The sequence below is a fragment of the Accipiter gentilis genome, chromosome 4 (assembly GCF_929443795.1).
Source record: "Accipiter gentilis chromosome 4, bAccGen1.1, whole genome shotgun sequence".
Taxonomy (NCBI): Eukaryota; Metazoa; Chordata; class Aves; order Accipitriformes; family Accipitridae; genus Astur; species Astur gentilis.
The window spans coordinates 35,822,548-35,842,122 of NC_064883.1; the positions used below are offsets into that span (position 1 = coordinate 35,822,548).

Below are 19,575 nucleotides of genomic sequence, written 5' to 3' on the forward strand. Positions count from 1 at the left end.
ACAGCCGACCCCGACTGACCAAAGGGATATCCCAGACCATATGGCATCATGCTCAGTATATAAAGCTGGGGGAAGAAGAAGGAAGGGGGGGACATTCGGAGTGATGGTGTTTGTCTTCCCAAGTCCCCGTCAGGCGTGATGGAGCCCTGCTGTCCTGGAGATGGCTGAACACCTGCCTGCCCATGGGAAACAGTGACTGAATTCCTTGTTTTGCTTTGCTTGTGTGTGTAGCTTTTGCTTTGCCCATTGAACTGTCTGTATCTCAACCCACAAGTTTTCTCACTTTTAGTCTTTTGATTCTCTCTCCCATCCCACCAGTGGGGAGTGAGTGAGGAGCTGCGTAGGGCTTAGCTGCCAGCTGGGGTTAAACCATGACACCTAGTAAAAAAGTTTCAGATGCAGTGAAGGACTTTCAACTTGCATTTAGCCACTCAAGAAACATCACAAATGAGAAGCCTACTGCAGCCTTTAATCATTGCTGGAGAATATGCTGGATATATGAACAATTCATCAAAATCTGATAAAATGGTTTTTAGCCAACCTCGCATTCATTAGAACAAGGTCAAATTTAAAACCTAAAGAAGCCACTGGGAAATCTCCCAGGCATAAAGGTGCTGAGATTCACCAAGGATGGACCTTAACTAACCCTCCCATTTCACCTTTGTCTCATCTTAATTCCTCCGTGCATGCTGTATCCTCCCAACCCCAGCACGGGTGGTGGCTATCATTTTCATAAAGCCTTAGGTTTACTGGGAAACCCCAAAAAACAAATGGGTGGGAGAAGGAATTTTCTATTCTGACTCCCATTTTGGGGTATTTTGTCATTCTTCTGTCTGCCACACAGGGACTGTCCTCAAAGTCTGCCTCATACAGCACCCAGCGCAGTGCTGATATTTAGTAAATGATCACTAATGATATAAGCAATGGTGTGGAGGCAAATATGTTTTGTGGGGCCTGGGAAATTAGCAGAGCAATCAGCCTCCAGCTAGGGTGAGGGGAGGAGAGGGAAATAGCCAGCAAATAATCGCTCTGAGCCCAGGAGCCCACTGCACAGTCTGGGTGAGTTGGCCAAGTCAGCTGAGGTCAGCCGAGACACTGAGGAGCCTTCATGAATGCAGAGCAAAGTTGGGACATTAGATGATTACAGAAATAAGGAATTCATTGTGGTAGCTCAGCATCATATGTAGCTAAAACTTTTGTAATAGGACTAGGAACAGATTGGGGGGTTGGTGAAACTGATTCTTTCGACTGAATCAATAGGAGCGGTTGATCTTCCCCATCAATCTTGATTAAAAAAACGTGAGGATATTCAGTGTCAGAAGTGTGTTATTGGAGTTTTCATTAGAAGCTCAATGTGGGAATGTGCACCGAGCTGCTGCCTGTGCAGCACATGCCCAATCGCCTCTGAGAAGCAGGAATGAGAAGACCTCTCTGAATCAGGATGTACACAGGATATACGAACACGGTCAGCTGAAATGAAAACATATAGCCAGACAAAATAAAACCGCGTCCATCTAAGATAAAACAAAGCCCATATACGCCGGCCCTGAGGGATAAGCCAAAACCAGACATAATGATCAATACTGTAGGAGTTATGATCAGAGAGAAATAATTACTGCACATCTCAAGGAAAGAACCACAATGAATTCCCTGGCAGTGCCTCGTTCTTTGAGTAATACTCTGTAAATGCCTGTGCACGTTGAAGGAAGGCTGAGTTATGAGGGGCTGTGGACTGCAGCCTCCAGTCTGGCTGCAGAAGTCCTTGCATGATCCTGCTTGGAGACTCTCACCACCGTCACTGCCATTTGCCTCACAGTTCCCTTGTGAGGTGGGTAAAAATCGTCCCCTTTTTACCTCCGGAGAAGTGGGACTCATGGCAAAGCAAGTGGTTTGCACTGAGGGTGCCAGGAAGCAGGGCAAGGAATGAACCCAGCCTGCAACCCACCGCCTGTGACCCACTGCCCTCCTCCCGTGCCCAGGTCACCCCGGCCTGTCCGTTCCTCTAGGTCCTTGTTCAGCCCTTTCCACCACGCCAGGGGAGCTCCTGGCGTTAAATTGGTGGTAGAAGACTGATGGTGAAGGGCAGCCCACGACCCTCGGCTGTTTCTCTTCTCCGGGCTGCATCTTGAAGATGATGTAGTACCTGGGAAGAGCCTGACTAATTCATTGGCTCGAGGGTACATTCACTGAGCGATGAATCCCCAAATAGCTACGGCAAACTTATTTACAAGCCTGGGAAAAAGTGTGTTGTGTAGCAATTTGCTACACACCCTGACCAGGAGAAGCGCTTCAGGATTGATATTCTTTGTGCTGTATTTTCCTCCCCTCCCATTTAGACAGTGAGATTTCCCCACAGGAAAAAATACAAACTCCTACTGTCAACAAGTGCCTGTTTCCCCCTCAGCCAGTAAAAAGAATGAGGTGTCCATCTCCTTTTATCTGTGAAGGAAGCTGTGAACTTAATTCAACCCTGTCCCCTTTCATAGTGTTCAACATTTACCCCCCAAATGTCAGTAATTTTCTGGAAAATAAAGTACTTGGTAGACAGGAGAAACAGCGCCCTTGGTGATATCTGTATAGCAGAATATTTCTTCCCATCCATATGCAAATCTAACCTTTTTGGTATTTCAACCCTATAAACCCTAAGACAGGATTTCAATAGAAAATGTTTACTAAAGGCTTTCTTCTTTATAATCTATTGATTTTAATATCCTTACTACTCCTGTTGAATGTCAGTTTTACCCTGAAGACTCCCATTGCAAACTTGAACACATTTAATTATTTATACCATTTGAAATATTAGTCCTAAGAAATTACTAAAAGTTTTTGGTTACGTAGTGGTATGACCTAAATTTTGATTTTCCTTTGTGAAGAATACATGTAATTTGATATAGTAATCAAGGACAGATGAATACTTCAGACAACACAGTGCAGTTTTAGCAGTAATGACATCTATTTTTCATTTTTCCAGCCTCCTTGTATGTGTTAAAATATAGCTTATTGAATACTGCAGGATCTCAGTCTTTTTTCACAGTGAAAAGTTTAGTGTTATCTGTTTTCTTTCTTCTGCCAGGCAGCTGAACAAGTAACTGTTGCTTCTACCAGTGACAGTAAGCATTTAGACAATGTGCATGGTTTGAGTGGAACTGAGATTTGCCCCTCGCTGTGGGTCTAACAGTCCTGTTTGCCTTACTCATACCACTCACTGCATTATTAAGACTGAGCAAAGTTTTGATCTCAAAAAAATTGCCTGTGAGACAAATATTGTTTCTACAGAAACACCTAAGTGAGACCTGTGAAAGCTAAGATTTTGATAGCAGGCAAATGAAAGCAGGGGATTTGAAACAAACTCAGCACCTGGAAGGTCAGTTCTTCCCCAGGGTCAAGTTTTTTCCTTCCAATATGCAGGCAAAGATGGTATGGTCGAGCTCACCCTGCCTGGCCAGGGCACGGGCATGTTTGAACTCCCATCCTTGCCGGTTGAGCCTTAACTGGAGCATCTTTCAGTCAGGCATACTTCCACTGGCTTCAGTGGCATTTTGCATCAGACCCGTTTTCCAAGGAGATTTAAGACCCAAACATAAGCCAGCCCTAGGTCCAGCACTCAAGCGGTATTTGAGTACTTATTCTCCTGTGTGTCTTGGTAAAAATTTTCAGAGTTCTGACTGTCTGTATCTTTTTATTTTCTCCTGCCCTGTCCCCCTGCCCCAAGCTGCCATTTCTCTGCCATTATGTGATCAGTGTAATTGCATGCACCTGTATTAATTGCACTGAATTTTTGTTTCACAAAGAAAGTTTCTACTCTTCTTTTTCCCCCATCTTCTGAAATTTTCCCTTTTTCTACTACCAACCTGATATTCGTTCAGAAGCTGCCAAGATGTATTTGGCTGTTGTATTTACTCCAGATGGAGACTTTTATTTTCACTCATATCTGGCAATAGGAACTGTGATATCACCAAACACAACTTTTGTCTGAGACTAATTGTTTCGATAATAGAGAATAACAAAAGAATGCTTTCTTCTGTGTATGGTTTTAAAGTTATTTCTGATGGCAGATAGCCATCTGTCTAGCCCGTACCCCAAAAGTTCAACCAGGCTCACAATGGCCATCAGTAGTTGAATTTTTCTGGTTTATATCCCATCAGGAATGATCATCCGGATATGTATCTTTTAGTATCCTAGGGTTATTGTTTTATAGTAAAGCAAGAAAATCTCTGGAATAAAATTTATGGTTCTAAACAGAGCAGGGATAAATATACCAACTCTTATCTGCACCGTATCAGTCCGGTATGCATTAGATGTATTTGTAACCAGTTTTGTCTCTGTAAAAACATTGAAATCCAGTCTAAAGACTCAATATAGGCAGAAACGCTGTCAATGATTTCAGCACACATGAATGAATCAGGCCAAATAGCTGCTCTGGTGTGTGTTAGAGAGGAAGGCAACACTCCGCGCCTTTTGTAACTTATGGATATAGGTGAGGGAACTAACCCTATACCCAGCTCTGAGCCAGCTTTCAGGAACAGATTATTCAAGGCCCTGCAATTATGCTGCATTACATGCAAATCCTCAGGGTATCAAATTCATTACAGGGCTGAGCTGTGCATATATTGACTTCTTATTTTTCACCATCTGCAAAAATAGACTGCTCCTTTTCCTCCTTTCCATTGTACTTTGGAATATCCATTTGGAAAGTTGGGGCAATATCACAGCCTGTAAATGACCTCTCAGCTTAGACCCTATGTTTCTGGCTGGTTTTCCTGCATCCTACATGTATTCAAGTATGCCACTCCTCTGCTTCTATTAATTTCAATGGCATCCTTTCAGGCAATGGATTCAAGACCAAAAATACTCGCCTGACTTATTTTAGCTAAGAGGCTTCACATTTAATGGATTTGCTGTTCTTTAATGTCCCAGGTCACTCCTTGAGATCAGCAAATGCCGAATTCCTTATCGTCCCTAAATGTTATCTGAAGTCATGTCGTTATTTTGCCTTTAGTGAGTCTCTTTGCTCTCTGGCTTTGGAACCTACTGCCAAATGAAGTAAAGAAAGCTCTGACTGTGGGGATTTCTAAATCCAAAGTTAGAAGTTATTTGTTCTATTTAGCATTTTTTAAATGATTCTTTTAGGAATTGTATGTGCCTCTAAGCTAATTAACTCTTAATGAGCGCAAAATGCCCTGGGATGCAGATTTGGAGGGTACGCTAGAAATGCAGGCATGGATTGGACTGCAGTACTGCAGCAGATTAAATTTATGATTTGATTCCTTTTTTAAATGATGGTGTAGATAGTTTTATTGAGATACTCTTTTTTTTTTTCTTCTTTTTTTTTTGCTTTCTTTCTAGTCTAAATAAAACTGATCAGATTTTCAGTCCACCATATGGGGCCCGGTTATATCAGTCCTGCAAATACTCTTTAGTTTTCCGTTATGGATGAAGTCACTCTTCAGTAGGGAAAACAAGTTTAGAAACAAACTTTCATATTATGAAAGACAGGCAGTGTTCCAGCGCTGAGCACTTAACCAGAGCATCAGGAAATCAGAACACCTGGCTGTGCCCAGCTCCATGCTATTCCCCTGGACCAGTCCCTCACCCTTTTAGTGCCTTCACTCATTCATCTGTAAAGCAACTATAATTGCATTTATATCACAAGGGTGCCTTGATGCTTGACAAATGAGAATTGACCCAAAATTCATCCTTCAGAAGCACTGTATGAGCAAAACCTTGCTCACATGGTGGTTGTGGACAATTAGATTAGAAGAGTTATAAATGCGGTCAAATTGAAATTCCATTTAGAAACTGTCAAACTGTTCTTGATAATTTTTCTTAGTTTTCATTTAATTCTAGTGTAGAATTTTGTATGCATCTTCCAGAAAGGGTTTATGTGCTTCTTTCCTTCTTTTGCAACAAGCCAGCATATTTTATTTCATGTTATATTAAACTGTCTTTTTGGGCAAATGGTTTGTTCCCAGAGCAATACCTTGGAAAGCTGCATTTAGCAAAACAAAGAAAAATTATTGTTTCAGAGAAAGCCTATCCTCCATGTACTTGAGCATATTGCAATCACTTACAAGCATTGTACGTGGAAAAAATATTCCAGGTTTTATGAAAAGGGGGTTGCCTAATTGTTGTTATGTTTTATTTAATTAGATTTTTTATATTTGCTATAACAATGTTTAAAAATTAAGCTGACTTTTGCAACAAACTGTAGAAACATATGGTATACAGCCTGTAGAGGCTCTCAGTGGCAGTAGTATTACTGATAATATTTGTGAATTAGAATCTGCTTTCCTCTGAAAAATAGCTGTGTGTTCTCCCAATTTAAAATACTGTGTTTTCGCCAACATGTTTTCATTACCATTAACAGTTTTGGGAGAAAAAGGATGGATATGATCTTCTTAAATACATTTCCTTACTCCTGCATGGCTGTGGATCTTTCAGGGTGAGGGAGGCTGAGTATCAGACTCAGCGTCTCCTCCATGTGTACCATGAGCCCACTTAAAGAAACTAGGTGAATTCAAGGGGGCCTGTTTTACCGGGACCTTCCCCCGGGTAGCTTAGCCCAACAGCAAGAGAAAAACTGGAATTGTTGCTTGGTCGAGCCACTTTTGCTAATAAAGATGTAAGCACTGGGTGCTAACCAGATTACAGCATGCCAGGAGGTTTTCTGTCAGCAACCCAGAGTAAGGTCCAGCCCCCAAGGACTGCTCCTGGAAGGATTTGTAGGTACAGCTTGGTTTCCCACAAGAAATCATATGGCTCAGGGAAAAAAAAAAAAAAAAATATCCTTTGGATCTTACTTTTTTATGTTCAGACTTGCAAAGCACTTTAAGAACAACTCATGCTCACAAACAACGTTCCTCTGACTTATCTCTCATGTATGCTTGAAAGGCTCTGTGCCAAACAAAGTGCAGAGATTAAGTAAATGAAAAGATACTAAACACCGCAGCAGGGAACCGGTCCAAGTAGTGGCGTTCTCAGGAGCATCAGAGCTGGTTTCAGTTCACATTCAGCCATATGCAGTCTGCAGAATTCACTTTTTAGACCTTTTACCCTGCTTGACTTCAGTAGCCAGCTTCCCAAGGCTCTCCCTGGTGACTGGACTCACTCAGACCTGCGGGTTCAGACCACACGGTCTCTAGAGCCCAGTCCATGGGAAAATTTGACCTTTCAACAAAGCTGACATGCTCAGGAGGAGACCTGGCAGTCCAGTCCCTCAGCACTACTGCACACCAATGAACTCACGCGAGCAACACCTTCGGTAGGGTGTGCAAGCAGAGGTTCCCCTTCCCTTCCTCCCAATGGCTGTCAAGCTGGAAGCAAGACAGACCGTGGTACTCCTCTGACAGCATTAAACATAGCCCAGATTCCTGAGCTGATTGTTTTACCTCAGTAGCTGCGAGTCATTAAAAACTCACCTCGAATGCAGAAACAGACAGTCCTTACCTATAACCCAGACCTCAGCTCTCGGGCTTCAGTGGGCTAATGGAAATTTTCAGTGGGCTCATGGAAATAAGTGCTTTGGTGGGACACACGTCCGCCTCTTCAGCTCACTACAATAAAATCCATTAAGGACCAACAAATTTCCTGTGAACTGATCCTGGACCAACATCTAGGAGGCTGAAAATAAGTCAACCTTGAAATCTTCTCCCTTTACCACTAATCCTAGTCCATACGGGTCTCTAGCTTTAATTCAGTTAATTTGGCCTTTTCTGAGGGTGATTTGGGTAGTTGACAGAGAGATACTCCTTTCATCTTTGCTTGGGTAGGTGGTGTCTAATTCTAAAAGGAACCTCTCAGCAGCTGACAGCAGGTGACTAATCTGCAGAAACACCCAGGCTCCTCAATCAAAGAAGTGAAAAAATTCTTTCTGACTGTGTCTTTCAGGATTTTGCCGACTCCGTATACCAAATGGTTGCACAGAAGTTCCGGGAGCTGACAGATAATTTCACTTCCATGCATGCACGCCACAAAACTCTTGCAGGCATTGTGATGACCAAAGGTAAGATATCCTCTCATTTATTTTCCTCTGGCATTTTTCATGACTAAGTAATACATTATTTACCTGGTCCACAGTATTGAAGGATGCCTTTACTCCCACACAGAAAAATAAATAGTAATGCAGAGAAAAGAAGCATTAAATATTTACATCTCAAGTAAGTTCACACAAAAAATATTGGCAACAGAGGTAAAGATTTATTCATAAATATGTCCCTACATAGCTTTGTTTACAGGACAAAATGCAGACCTGTCTGATTTTGCTTTTCCTAATAGATGGGGGGCGGGGAGGTAGTAGTTACCAATAAAAAGTTGTATTATCCATTAATTGCTTTTTTAGATCTGGAAACACCAGGTTCTTGTACAAGGCTACCATAAACCTTGTTTCAGACTGACAACAAAAGCAAATCTCAGCCCATTTGCTTTCCAGTCAAAAGAAATGGACCCAGAGCACATGTCGTTTTAATTCTGCTTTGCTCTAACCGTGGGAAATACTTAAACTTATCAGCAGGGCCTAACTTTGATATTCACTCCTGTTAAGAGTTAACTGATGGACACATACTACATAGAAATCTTTAGCCCTTTGCTGAAACTGTTGCATAGATGGTCTGTCTTTCTTTGTGAGCGTACCTCAGCTGGGGCACCTCAGTATTTATGAGAATGTCAGCAGTGGAGATGCTGCCATAAACTTCATTCTCACTTAGACATGTGGAGCAGTGGATTGAGTTTAGAAATGAGAAGATAAGCTCAGAGGGGAAAGGCATGTATAATTCATCCAGGCTTGTTTTACTCCTTCCTTTCAACAATTACATTAGCTAGATTCAAGAGGGACAGTTGTGAATATTGCAAGGCAGCAGGAAGGAGACAGGATTATCTGCTGGATCTTTTCCAACCACAGAACCTAAATACAGCTAAGAGTTCTGTGCAGAGTAACTTATTCTTTTCCTTTCTGATATGAAAAGAGTGAGAAATTCTCTCCTGAAACTAGAAGTAGAGAAGTTGACCTAAAAGTCTTTTAGACCTCTGGTTGAAATTGAACTCCTTCTCAGCTAAATTTGTTATCATTTTGCTTAATCTGGTTTGAGTAGTTATTTTTTATATTACTTTAGGATCTGGAATAATGGATGAGTCTTCTATTTTTTAAGTGCTGCACAGACATAGTGTTGTACAAACACAAAACATGGTTTATAAGTCCTACGGACCATAGGAGACATATTTAGTACCAAGAAAAATAAAAGGGAGATTGTGATTGACTTTGGGATGTGAAATATGCACCAGCATACCAGCTGCCTTGTCATAGTCAGATTTCTTGACTGTAGGACTCATCAGATTTTCAAAAAGTGTTGTAATTTATTTAGAGGAGCGCTTTCAAAGCTGGACCACAAGGAATAACATTTAAATATGCCTTTTATAAGAAGCTAAGTTACAGGAGCCAAGAATTGTTACTTTAATCACTTGTTGGGGGGAGGCTGTACACAGCTTAGTGCCCCTGTTCAGTTTTCCTATATTCAGTGTGTATTTTGCCTGTAAAAATTTCATTCTATTCTACCTTGCCAAGGTCCTACTTCTGCATTCTTTAGCCCAGGCCTATACCTGCTTTAAAAAGCATGATGGAACGAATGCAGCCTCATTCTGTATGACCAAAGCAGCAGTTTAAAACCCCACACCATACGGGAAGAGAAGTCACCTAAAGGAGTCATAACTTTGAAAATCGTGGCTGCTGAGGGCATGCAGTGCTAGGGGAAGGAAGAGGCACATCCAGATCCCTGCTAGCCTTGCTGGGCAGCTGGGGCTGTCTGTGTCTCTTCTTTGGGGAAGGGGTGAAAGTGTCCTCCTGATGGTTTTTTTTATGAGTCCCATGACCTTAGTGGGATTTTACACATTTGTATTTCATATTTCATCTTAGTCAGCATTAAGACACAGTATAATTTTACTTATATTCACAAACCATTTCCCTCAAGGCTTCTTTTTTAATTCTGAATTCCCTTTTATGAATTCCTTCAATCTGTCAGCCATCCAATTTGTCAATATCTTACTGGTTTTGTGGACCCTAGAAAAGAAACGCACAGATATTAAGTGATTCACAGAGGATGCAAAGCTAGAAATAGCCTTATCTTGGTACATTTTCCAGGAAGATTTGAGTTCTTTCCAGCACAAGAATGTCTGCCAACCGTGGCAAGACGAATCATTTGCCATTTGTGTCATTATTTTCTGTACTAAAGTTGTAGATTTGTGGTCTGTTCCCCACTATCATTCCCAGAGGTAGCAAGGACCTTGACACACTCTGTTCAGAGATGGCACAGACAGGTTTTCCACATCAAACACTCAAATAAGTACCCATTTCCTGTGTTTTTAACATAGAATTTGGCAGAAAAACCCTTAGATCTCTGCAAACAGTTTACTAATGACATCAACAAAAACAAATCTGGTAATGTCTTGTTGCATTTGGTACCATACGCACCCATAACAGACAAAAATTAATTTGTTTTTACCTTCATTTCAATTTAATGTCATCCTGACTAGAAACAGATTTATCTGTGCTTGTACAGTTTTCAGACAAAGCTGGTAAAAAGCACAATGTGATTCTGTGATAACTGCTGTTAAGATAATACAAAATCTCTACAGGCGAAACAGAAGTGTGCTAGATTGGTTTTCTTTTCCTGAACTCTGACATTTTTTTCTGCCATTTCAGTTTCCCAGGGAAACCAAAGAGAGTTACATTTGTGCACTGTAATTGACTTATGCTGTAGCACCCAGGGCAAATTCCAAAGTACGAGAAAGAAAAAACTGTAGAAAATGATGTTATTGACTGACTGTGAATGTTCCGCAGTAATAAATTGCTAGTCAGAAAAACAGGCAGTCCAATGTATTTAGATATACTTTGCTCTGAATTGTGATGAAAAGTTAAAAACTCGATGCATTTTTGTGAAAGTAAGTTTTCAAAACATTTGATTAGTAGACATCAAGATAACCTTGAAAACACCTGCCTAGGTATGAGCAAATTATCACACTAGATACCAGCTGATGTGTTGTTATCTGATGTAATATAATAATTGAATAGCATAATAATTAAAAAACTAGCATAACAGATCTTGAACTAAATGTTTCAAAAGATGGAACAGTTGAAGTAAATTATTTAACAGTTCTGCAGTTATAATGTATTTGAAATCTGCCCATCCTCTAACACGTTCTAATTTTGTTGAAACACATTCAGAGAAGATTGTTCTATCAGAAATTGTTTGATTGACTTTAGGAAAAATTGTTTAACGGGTAAGACATTGCATTCAAATCTTCCATGTACAGCAAGCCATACTCCCACAGGATATCTTCAAGTAGAACAATAAGTATACTTGTTACTGTAGCATAGTATTAATACGAGGACCTAAGTTTTATCACATACTGACTATCCACAGTAGTTCTCCTGACTTCTCTGAAGATATAATGGGTTCACATATGGTAAATTAAAAACATCAGTTCACCTGTGGAGGAGACAGTCCAGATAACATCATGTCAAACACAAACCATCACCTCACAACATGTATATCCAGGCATGTGATGCATGGAGTTAACTTTCCTCATAGTATTTTGCATTTGTGGATAAAACAGAGTTGATAACACTAATGTTATGGATATTGCTGGACAGTGCTTGCAAAGTGTCAAGACTTTCTCTCTCCCATCGCCATCCCCATCCCCAGCAAGTAGGCTGGGGGTGGGCAAGAGGCTGGGAGGGGACACAACCAGGACAGCTGTCCCCAGCTGATGAAGGGGATATCCCATGCCCTATCACATTGTGCTTAGCAATAAAGGTTTGGGGAAAGAAAGAGAAGGGGGAGACATTTGGGTTTATGGCATTTGTCTTGCCAAGCAACCGTGAGATATCATTATCTCAATCCATGAGTCTTCTTGCCTTCCTTCTATTTTCTCTCAATCACATAGGAGAGGGGAGTGAGCGAGAGGCTGGGTGGGTGTCTGGCTGTTGGCCAGGATCAATCAATATTTCATTTCAGGGTGCGCAACAACAATAGCTGGACATACTCTTTCTTGCTGTCACAGATTAAGGTAACCTACCAGCTCCCACTCTTCCTGTGTAACTGTCTCTTGGGGGCAATTTGGACATCTTATTTTGACCCACTTGTCTGCTGTACCTTTTTATTCAAAAAAAAAAAAATCAGGGAAAAATAATTTATTATTATTATTATGCCAGTGGATACAGTTGGAAAAAATCAAGGGCAAGCAAGCTAATATTTTCTAGCACAGGGCAACAAGTGTGAAACCACAACACTCTCATGTACCTTCACCCCTGATGCACGAAGTCACAGATTACCAGGTGACAGGAGGCCAAGGAGCCGCTGCTGAGAAGGCAGCTCTTGCAGGGCTTGGCGAAGCGCATGGTCCCACCACGGGTCAGCGGTCAGGGCAGCTGGCTTTACCCGTGCGTGGGTGATGGAGGAGAGCGCGGAGAGTGCTGCCTGCCCCCGGAGCTGGGAGATAGGAAGCCCCCGGGCAGGGCAGGGCAGGGCAGCGCGGGGTGGGAGCTGGAGGTGGGAGCTGCACGCCGAGCGCTGCGATATAAAGGCCGGCGGCATTCACGCTGGTTACTTACACCACAGACACAGAGTTTGCTTTTGCCAGCTCTGACCAGATACGGGCATACGTTTGCGCTCTACCTGAAATCACCGGCCGCAGTAAAGAATTCCTGTCACTCAGTGCAAAGATGATCTATTATTGCCAAGTCCTCTTTGCAGAAAAACCCTCCCATAATCATTATGGACAAAATGAGACTGCTATTTAAACACTATTTTCCCATTTGTGTTTGACAAATCTTAGCAGTTTAAATACTGATAGGAACTTTTTGTCATGCTTTCTGTTAAAAATGAAGCATTAAGAAAGTTCAGTCCTTTTCACAGGAGCGTGGCATTCGTAGAAAAAGGTTATGAGTTGATTTCTCACTTCAATTTTCTCTCTTCTATCTTTTTTTTTTTTTAAGCTGACAATCATTTTGATGTTAAAAGCAAACTAGGAGGTCTTCTCAGTTATCTTGTATGAAATAAAGATGAACTGGACAAAAGAGCCCTAAATAGCAATTTCATGCTGTGATAAAAGATGGGAAATTATCATCTGTATCTCATGGAACGGATCTTAATCATTGTTAAGTGGAATAACAGAAAAAAGTAAAGTTGACAATAGGTCTCTGTGGATCCTTACAGTCATATTAAGACTCATAAAGCCTGATGTCTAAGTACAATCAGGAATATTGATGGCCAATTGTTTTCTGATCCTTAGTTTAAATAGGAAAGTTACAAAGTAGTAAAATACAGTAGAAAATTTAGGCCCTATGTAGAGTGTCAGTCTGCTCCATCCCAGATTGGATACAAGTAGCCAAACCGGTTAAAGGAACTGTGAATAATTTACAGATTAGTGCCCAGGGCACATCCCTTCAAGAATAGAGTCACAAGAGTAATTTAGGCGCTCATGTCCCACTTGCATAGTTAGATGGATGCTAAAAGCCTGATCCCAGTGAGACTCAGTGTTTCAATGAGACTAAAATTCCCAAATCAAACTTGGGTGCCCAAACGGCTGCCATGTTTTTGAAAATCTCATGAAGTTTCTTCACCTTCACCAAAGTAATTTGACATTCTTGGAAACATTATCCACTTCTTACATGTGCCCAGGTTGACACATCAACACCAGTTGACAGGTTTGCTCCAAATATTTTAAAATAGGTAAATAGATAAGTAGTTAGAAACCATATATGTCACTCTTTCTCAGAAATCTGTTTTCCTCTGATTATAAACCTTAAACCAATAGTTTTCAGATTTGCTCTAAATAATTTCGAACTCCATAAGAGCATCCCTTTTCCACAGCTGAAACTCTATTCCTGGATTTTGTAATGTAGACCTATAAGGGGCAGACTAGGATTCCTGCAGCCCAACAGATTTAGGTTTCCAAATTGCAGCTCAAAGGATGTTTGAGGTTTTGCAGTTAAAACTGTGGCTCCACCAGGTTCATCACTTCTTTTAAAATAAGGGCTTAGGCATGCCACTGCAAGTACTCCCCCTACAAGAGCAACTTCAGGTGTTTCTTCATCTTTTCTGTTAAATCAGTGCTAAGGAACAGAAAATAGTTGAGGATACATTAGTTAGAAACCGAAAATATGAGATGGGACACAGCCAGGTGGCCTTGCAAAGAGTGGGGAAAAACAAGTTCAAGGTCATCGCTCCAAGCCGGATTATATATTTTACACTAAACAAGATGATAAAATGCATGCACCAGCTGGGAGTAAGTACAGAACTAGGGCTTCACTTTTGGAGGTGAGCACCCCAACTCTGTCCTCATAGTTGTTTGGTAGCACACGTTCAGCAAGAAGAGGGGCAAACACCCCTCTCATATCAGCAGTTTTAGGCATTCCCATGGGAGAATAACCTAACCTGGGAAGGGAATTGAGCCCCCATTTTCCACATGCTGCACAAGCTGTAGGAGTCTCCAGCCCATCGTACTGGTGCCTTTGAGGCAGCTCCAGCAGCAAACGTCTTCTTGCCTGCTGTGCACGCTGGTTGTTCTGGTTTCCTTTTCAGAGCAGCTAGCTCTTCTCAGACACTGAGCTTTTTATCCCAGACCGTTTACTGTCTCTGGACTTAGCATTTGGTTCTTGCTCTTTCAAGAATATTTCTGATTCAAATAGTAACTGACATCTCTCAAAACCTGGATGCAGGCAAGGCCCTGGCTCTGTGTCACATATAATTGCATTCGCCACCAGGATGGGTATAATAATTAACATAAAACATGGAAATGAAAAATAGGCACTTCTGTTTCCATCCCTAAGTGTGGGAAGCAGGGAGTTGGAAAGTTCAGACTTTCATTCTGCTCTGTGATAAGCCAAACTGGAAATTCTTCCAATCTCAATAACAAAGAGTGCTTCTCCTCTTAAAAACAGAAGTTTATTGGGTGAATAAAGGTTTAGTGACATCAACCGTTGCTTTTACTTTACTGACCTAGTAAAAAGCATAGGAAGACGTTTTTAAATGCAAGTATACAAGAAAAAAATAATGAGGAATAAGTTCCTCCTGTACTTATCCGCCAAAATCCACATTCAGGATTTCATCCTTTCTCACTAGCAATTAAGGATCTCCCTGGCATATAAGACTGCCAATTTACCTAGTGCTCAGATATCAGTGGCACAATATTTGTTGGAGAAACACAGATATCTGCAGTCAGGACCTGGCAGGCAAAGTTCAGTTCAGTCCTGTTTTAAAATTAAGAATTACCTGTAATCCCCTACACAGCTCTGTTTCTGCGGAGGAAAACAGTGTTCAAACTCACATGAAAGGAAAGGACCCTCAAATAGCATTGATTCTGCCACTACCAATTTAGCTTAAAAAAAATCCTTATGGATGTGGTATGGGGATGAAGCATGCAGGGGCCTGGGCTGACTGTCCCTCCTTCCCCTCCAGATTTCCAAAGCCCACTTTCAGGAAAGGAAGGGAAGGCACAAGGCACTGGTACTTGCAAGAACAGCTCTGTCTCCTTCCACACTCCTCAGAAGCAAAGCTGATGGGATTTCATCCTTTCCATCCACTAAGGGGAGGAGAGAAATGGACCATAGAAATTAGAACTGGGAAAGACCACTAAGTCATCCAGTCCATTTCCCTGCAAGCGCAAGATTGTTCCCTGTGGTGCATTCCCGAGTGCTTTTTCCAGTCTAGATTTAAATGAATCAATTAGCAATGGGGCTTTCAACACTACCTTGGGAGACCATTCTAGTCTAATGGATCTCATTGTTAATAATTCTCACCAGTTATTCAGCCTGACTTTTATTTTCTGTGATGTCATCCCAGGTCCTCAGTTGTACTGCTCCAAATTTAGTACCCACGTTTCTCCTTGGGGTTTGCACCCTTCAGATACTTGGAAGTATTTATATCACATTCATAGGTCTCACTTACCAAAGGTTTATATTTTTCATTTTTGTACTCTTTCCTGTTGGGTCACTCTCCTCTGCAGCCCTCAGCAGTTTTGCCCCTCTTTTCTGATTCGCCTCCACTCTGGCAGCCTCCTCTCCATTCTTTTCTGGGCCGGGAAATTCTCTTTGTGAATGAGACTTACTGGTAAGACATGCATAGGAACATCTTGCAAAATGGATTAGTGCACGAGTCCTTTTTCAGGCATCTGACAATGTGATCGAGCAGTTCAAAACTGGTTTGTGACAGAAAGAGATTTTTCTTCCGGAGGAACTGAATTTAGAATTTGTTCACAAAGAAACACCCCATGGTACGGGGGGAAGTTTACTGTGCCTGGCTGTGAAAGGAGAGCCATGGCTGCTCTCAGACAATACCCTGGCTCTTGGTTCCAGCACAGAGGGATCAGAGATCAGGGCAGAGAGGACGGCGCCTCTGCCCCTGCTCATTCACTGACGAAGATGAAGAGCACTGCAGAGAATAGCCTTCCCGAAGCGGCGCAGTCAGAAGCAGGATTACCCAACACATTAATAAAGGAAGAAAATACGAGGCTCTCAGAGGCTCCCTCTACACCCTCTCTTTCCACACAAATACAATATATTCACTTTCACAGAACCCACAGTTTGACGTCAGGAAAAGAAATCCCTGCACAACTCCGGCATTTCAAAGACTACTTTCCAATTGTACCCCCAAATACCTTTAACGTCACTGCTAGCAACTTCTTTATTCCTAATATTTCCTAGCTATGTATTTGCCTTTTGTTCAGACTTCTGCTATTACATTTCATAAGCCCCTAACGTGCTTCTTCCTTCCCAGATTTTTGGTCAGCCACTTCTTCACACCAGCCGCTCCCATCCAGCTCAGGGCTGCTCCTCGGGACAGCCAACTGCAAGCTATGGGACACAGCCAGGGTGCTCACTGAAGTCCCAGGCTCCCGTTTGTTGCTGAAATGATCACAGTCACCATCACTGGTACTGTAGCAAATGGAGAGAAAACATTGAGCAGAGTCTTTATTGCTGGCAGATAAATGCACGCTGTTAATAACTGTATGCATACTGTTAATCATGCCTGCTGTACACAATTCTTTTCTTATGGCTACATATTCTTTTTTTTTTTTTTGGAGCCACGAGTATGGTTTTGTTCTCCACGCAGAGCTGGGAACAGCACTGTGTCAGGAGGGCATATTCCACATTGAACCCGAAGGGTAGGGTACTCCATGCCACACACACCAGTCCCTCGATCTTCAGCTCCCACCTCACACACGCATCTTGATTTCACTCCTCTTGAAACTTCAGAGGGGGTTGTCGGTGCATCACCAAGTTACAGGCCAAATGGACTGATGTACCTGGGTGAACACATCCCTCACTTCTAACCGTAGACCCACCCCCATGCAAGCATTAACAAACAGGGACAATGGTTTCAACTCCTTTTCAGAGAAACATGTCCTTTTCCTGGTTTTTTTCAGGGAGGAGAGCTCTTTGCCTCTTTTGCAGAAGTATTTTGCGTGGGACATTGCCCATTCCCAGCATGGCAAGCGCAGCCCGCAGCCTGGCAGCGCAGTCCCCCGCAGAGCTCTGCGTGGGCTCAGGGACCTGCCTCGGGACAGTGGGGTGCAGGATTGTTCCCACGGCTGTGCCCGCAGGCAGCTTTTCCAGCATCACTGCCCTTTCATGTCTTACTATCTCTTATTACAAAATTAAAGCCATTCTAAGGATGCAGTAGAGCTGCCAGGGAAGAAGATAACAGAAAATAATGCGGAACTTGTCAGTGCTATGTAGCATCAAGAAATTTTCCTTCCCTAAACAAACCTGAAATGGAAACCTGAACTTATTCAGCTATGAGTAGAGGGTATTTTTTAAAAAAAAAAAAAAAAAAAAAAAAAAAAAAAAAAAAACCAAACAACAAAAAAACTCCTCTGTGATCAGAGGTCTATTAAGCTGCCTTGAAAATTATTCCAAATGCACTTTTTAGCAGATAACAATAGACAGTCCTTTTGACTGATTTGTTAAAAAAGGTAAAGAAAGAGCATAAAATTATTGCTTATCAGAGAAAGAAGCAGTACCATTTAAAATAACATGAAATTGTACCCCATGAATTATTCACAAGGGTTGATGTTACACTATCATTATTTCTGGTTTTCCTCTTTACAGCATAGGATTTTGTGTCAGTTGTCTCCAACCTAATAAAAGAGGTGGGTTGGGTTTTTAAATTAATCAAACCTGATTTTTCTCATTATTTTTTTCTAATTTAAAATGAATATATTCCAAGCAGTGAGTTGTCTTCATGGTGTCATGTTGAAAAAGAAGATAGATCTCATTACCACTAGCAGGGTCTAAAACATGCAGCGAAATAGACGATACTGACTGGTGTTTCTCTACGTGTTGCGCCAGCTGCTGAGCAGCCAAAGTGTGATCCCGGTTGTATGCTGGCATTAGCAGTTGCAAACTCCATCCTGTTCGATGTGAATTAAGCTAACTGAATGTCACAGAAGTTCTCCATATACAGCCAGTGTGATTCAGTTTTCTGATTGCGTGTAAAAGTCAACATCTCTTGCAATTACCTAGTGATTTTGATTTTCCTTTTCCAACACATAAATATGCAGGGCTACAAATTCTGTATTATGGAAGGACTTAATGATCATAACACACTAGAAGTGAGAGTAACTCTATTAAAGTCAGTAGAAACATTGATTAGACTAGCCAAAACTCTCTGGTTTTATTGGTAGAGCTGTGTCTCGAAGCAGATGGGTGTAGACAGTTTGCATTTATGGCCATGGCTGACTTAAAAGCACAGCTCATAACTGTAGTCCATAAGATGTCAGCCAGTTCTCCATATCCAACTTATCTGCTGAGAAAACCTTCATATTTTTTCTTGCTTACTGTCTCTTCTGTCAGCATCTTTCTGAATCATTTCTATTGCAAGCCCTGTGGCTGCAGGACTTATGTTTTTAGTGATCATGTAGGGAAGACAGCATTGTTTGCTTTATGTGTCTAATAGCCCAGCTCAAGGCAATATGACCATCCATGAATATATTAACATTAATACAAACAATTATACTTAATTGTTGTGGGGAAAAAACTAAAAAAAAATACTTCAGAATCTTTAAAAATCAGGAAAAAAAAATTTAAAGGAACTACATTTGCTCTCCTTGCCACTTTACAATTTGGGGAGTTTTGCACATGGTATTTGGTTACTTGTAATAAGAGAAATCTTACTACAGCCATCTTTCTACATTGTAGAAAACTATACTTCTGCTGGGTGTCTACAGGTCTTCAGAGGTCATGAAGAGAAGTCGGCAATACTAGGGTGTAATGCAGACTATCGAAAAGCAAATATCTAAAATAGGCCAGGTGAATCACCTCCCAGGAAAGTTCCTCTCCTTTGACTATAAAGACACCCTACCGCAATTAGCTCGGCTACAGACATCTAAACTCCAGTTATCCAGAACAGCTGAAATGAATCCCACCGCCGGTGTCAGCAAACTGAAAATGGCTTATAATAAAACCCATTTGCTTTTCAACGGCTCGGCTCTGCCGTGCGAGTCTGGAGTAGCACTGACACGGCCAGCATGAACATTAGCAGAGTGGAGGTCCCCCTGCCTGGCTGTGGGAGAAGACCCTGCCTA

General features: G+C 41.7%; 1 protein-coding gene across 1 annotated transcript in view; it reads left to right on the forward strand.

The window, feature by feature from the left end:
* Positions 1-19,575, forward strand: part of ADARB2 (adenosine deaminase RNA specific B2 (inactive)) — a 324,517-nt gene that overhangs the window by 252,020 nt on the left and 52,922 nt on the right. Inside the window, exon 4 of the mRNA XM_049798800.1 lies at positions 7,888-8,002. Coding sequence (XP_049654757.1) covers positions 7,888-8,002 — 115 coding nt within the window. The remainder of the gene's footprint in view (positions 1-7,887; positions 8,003-19,575) is intronic.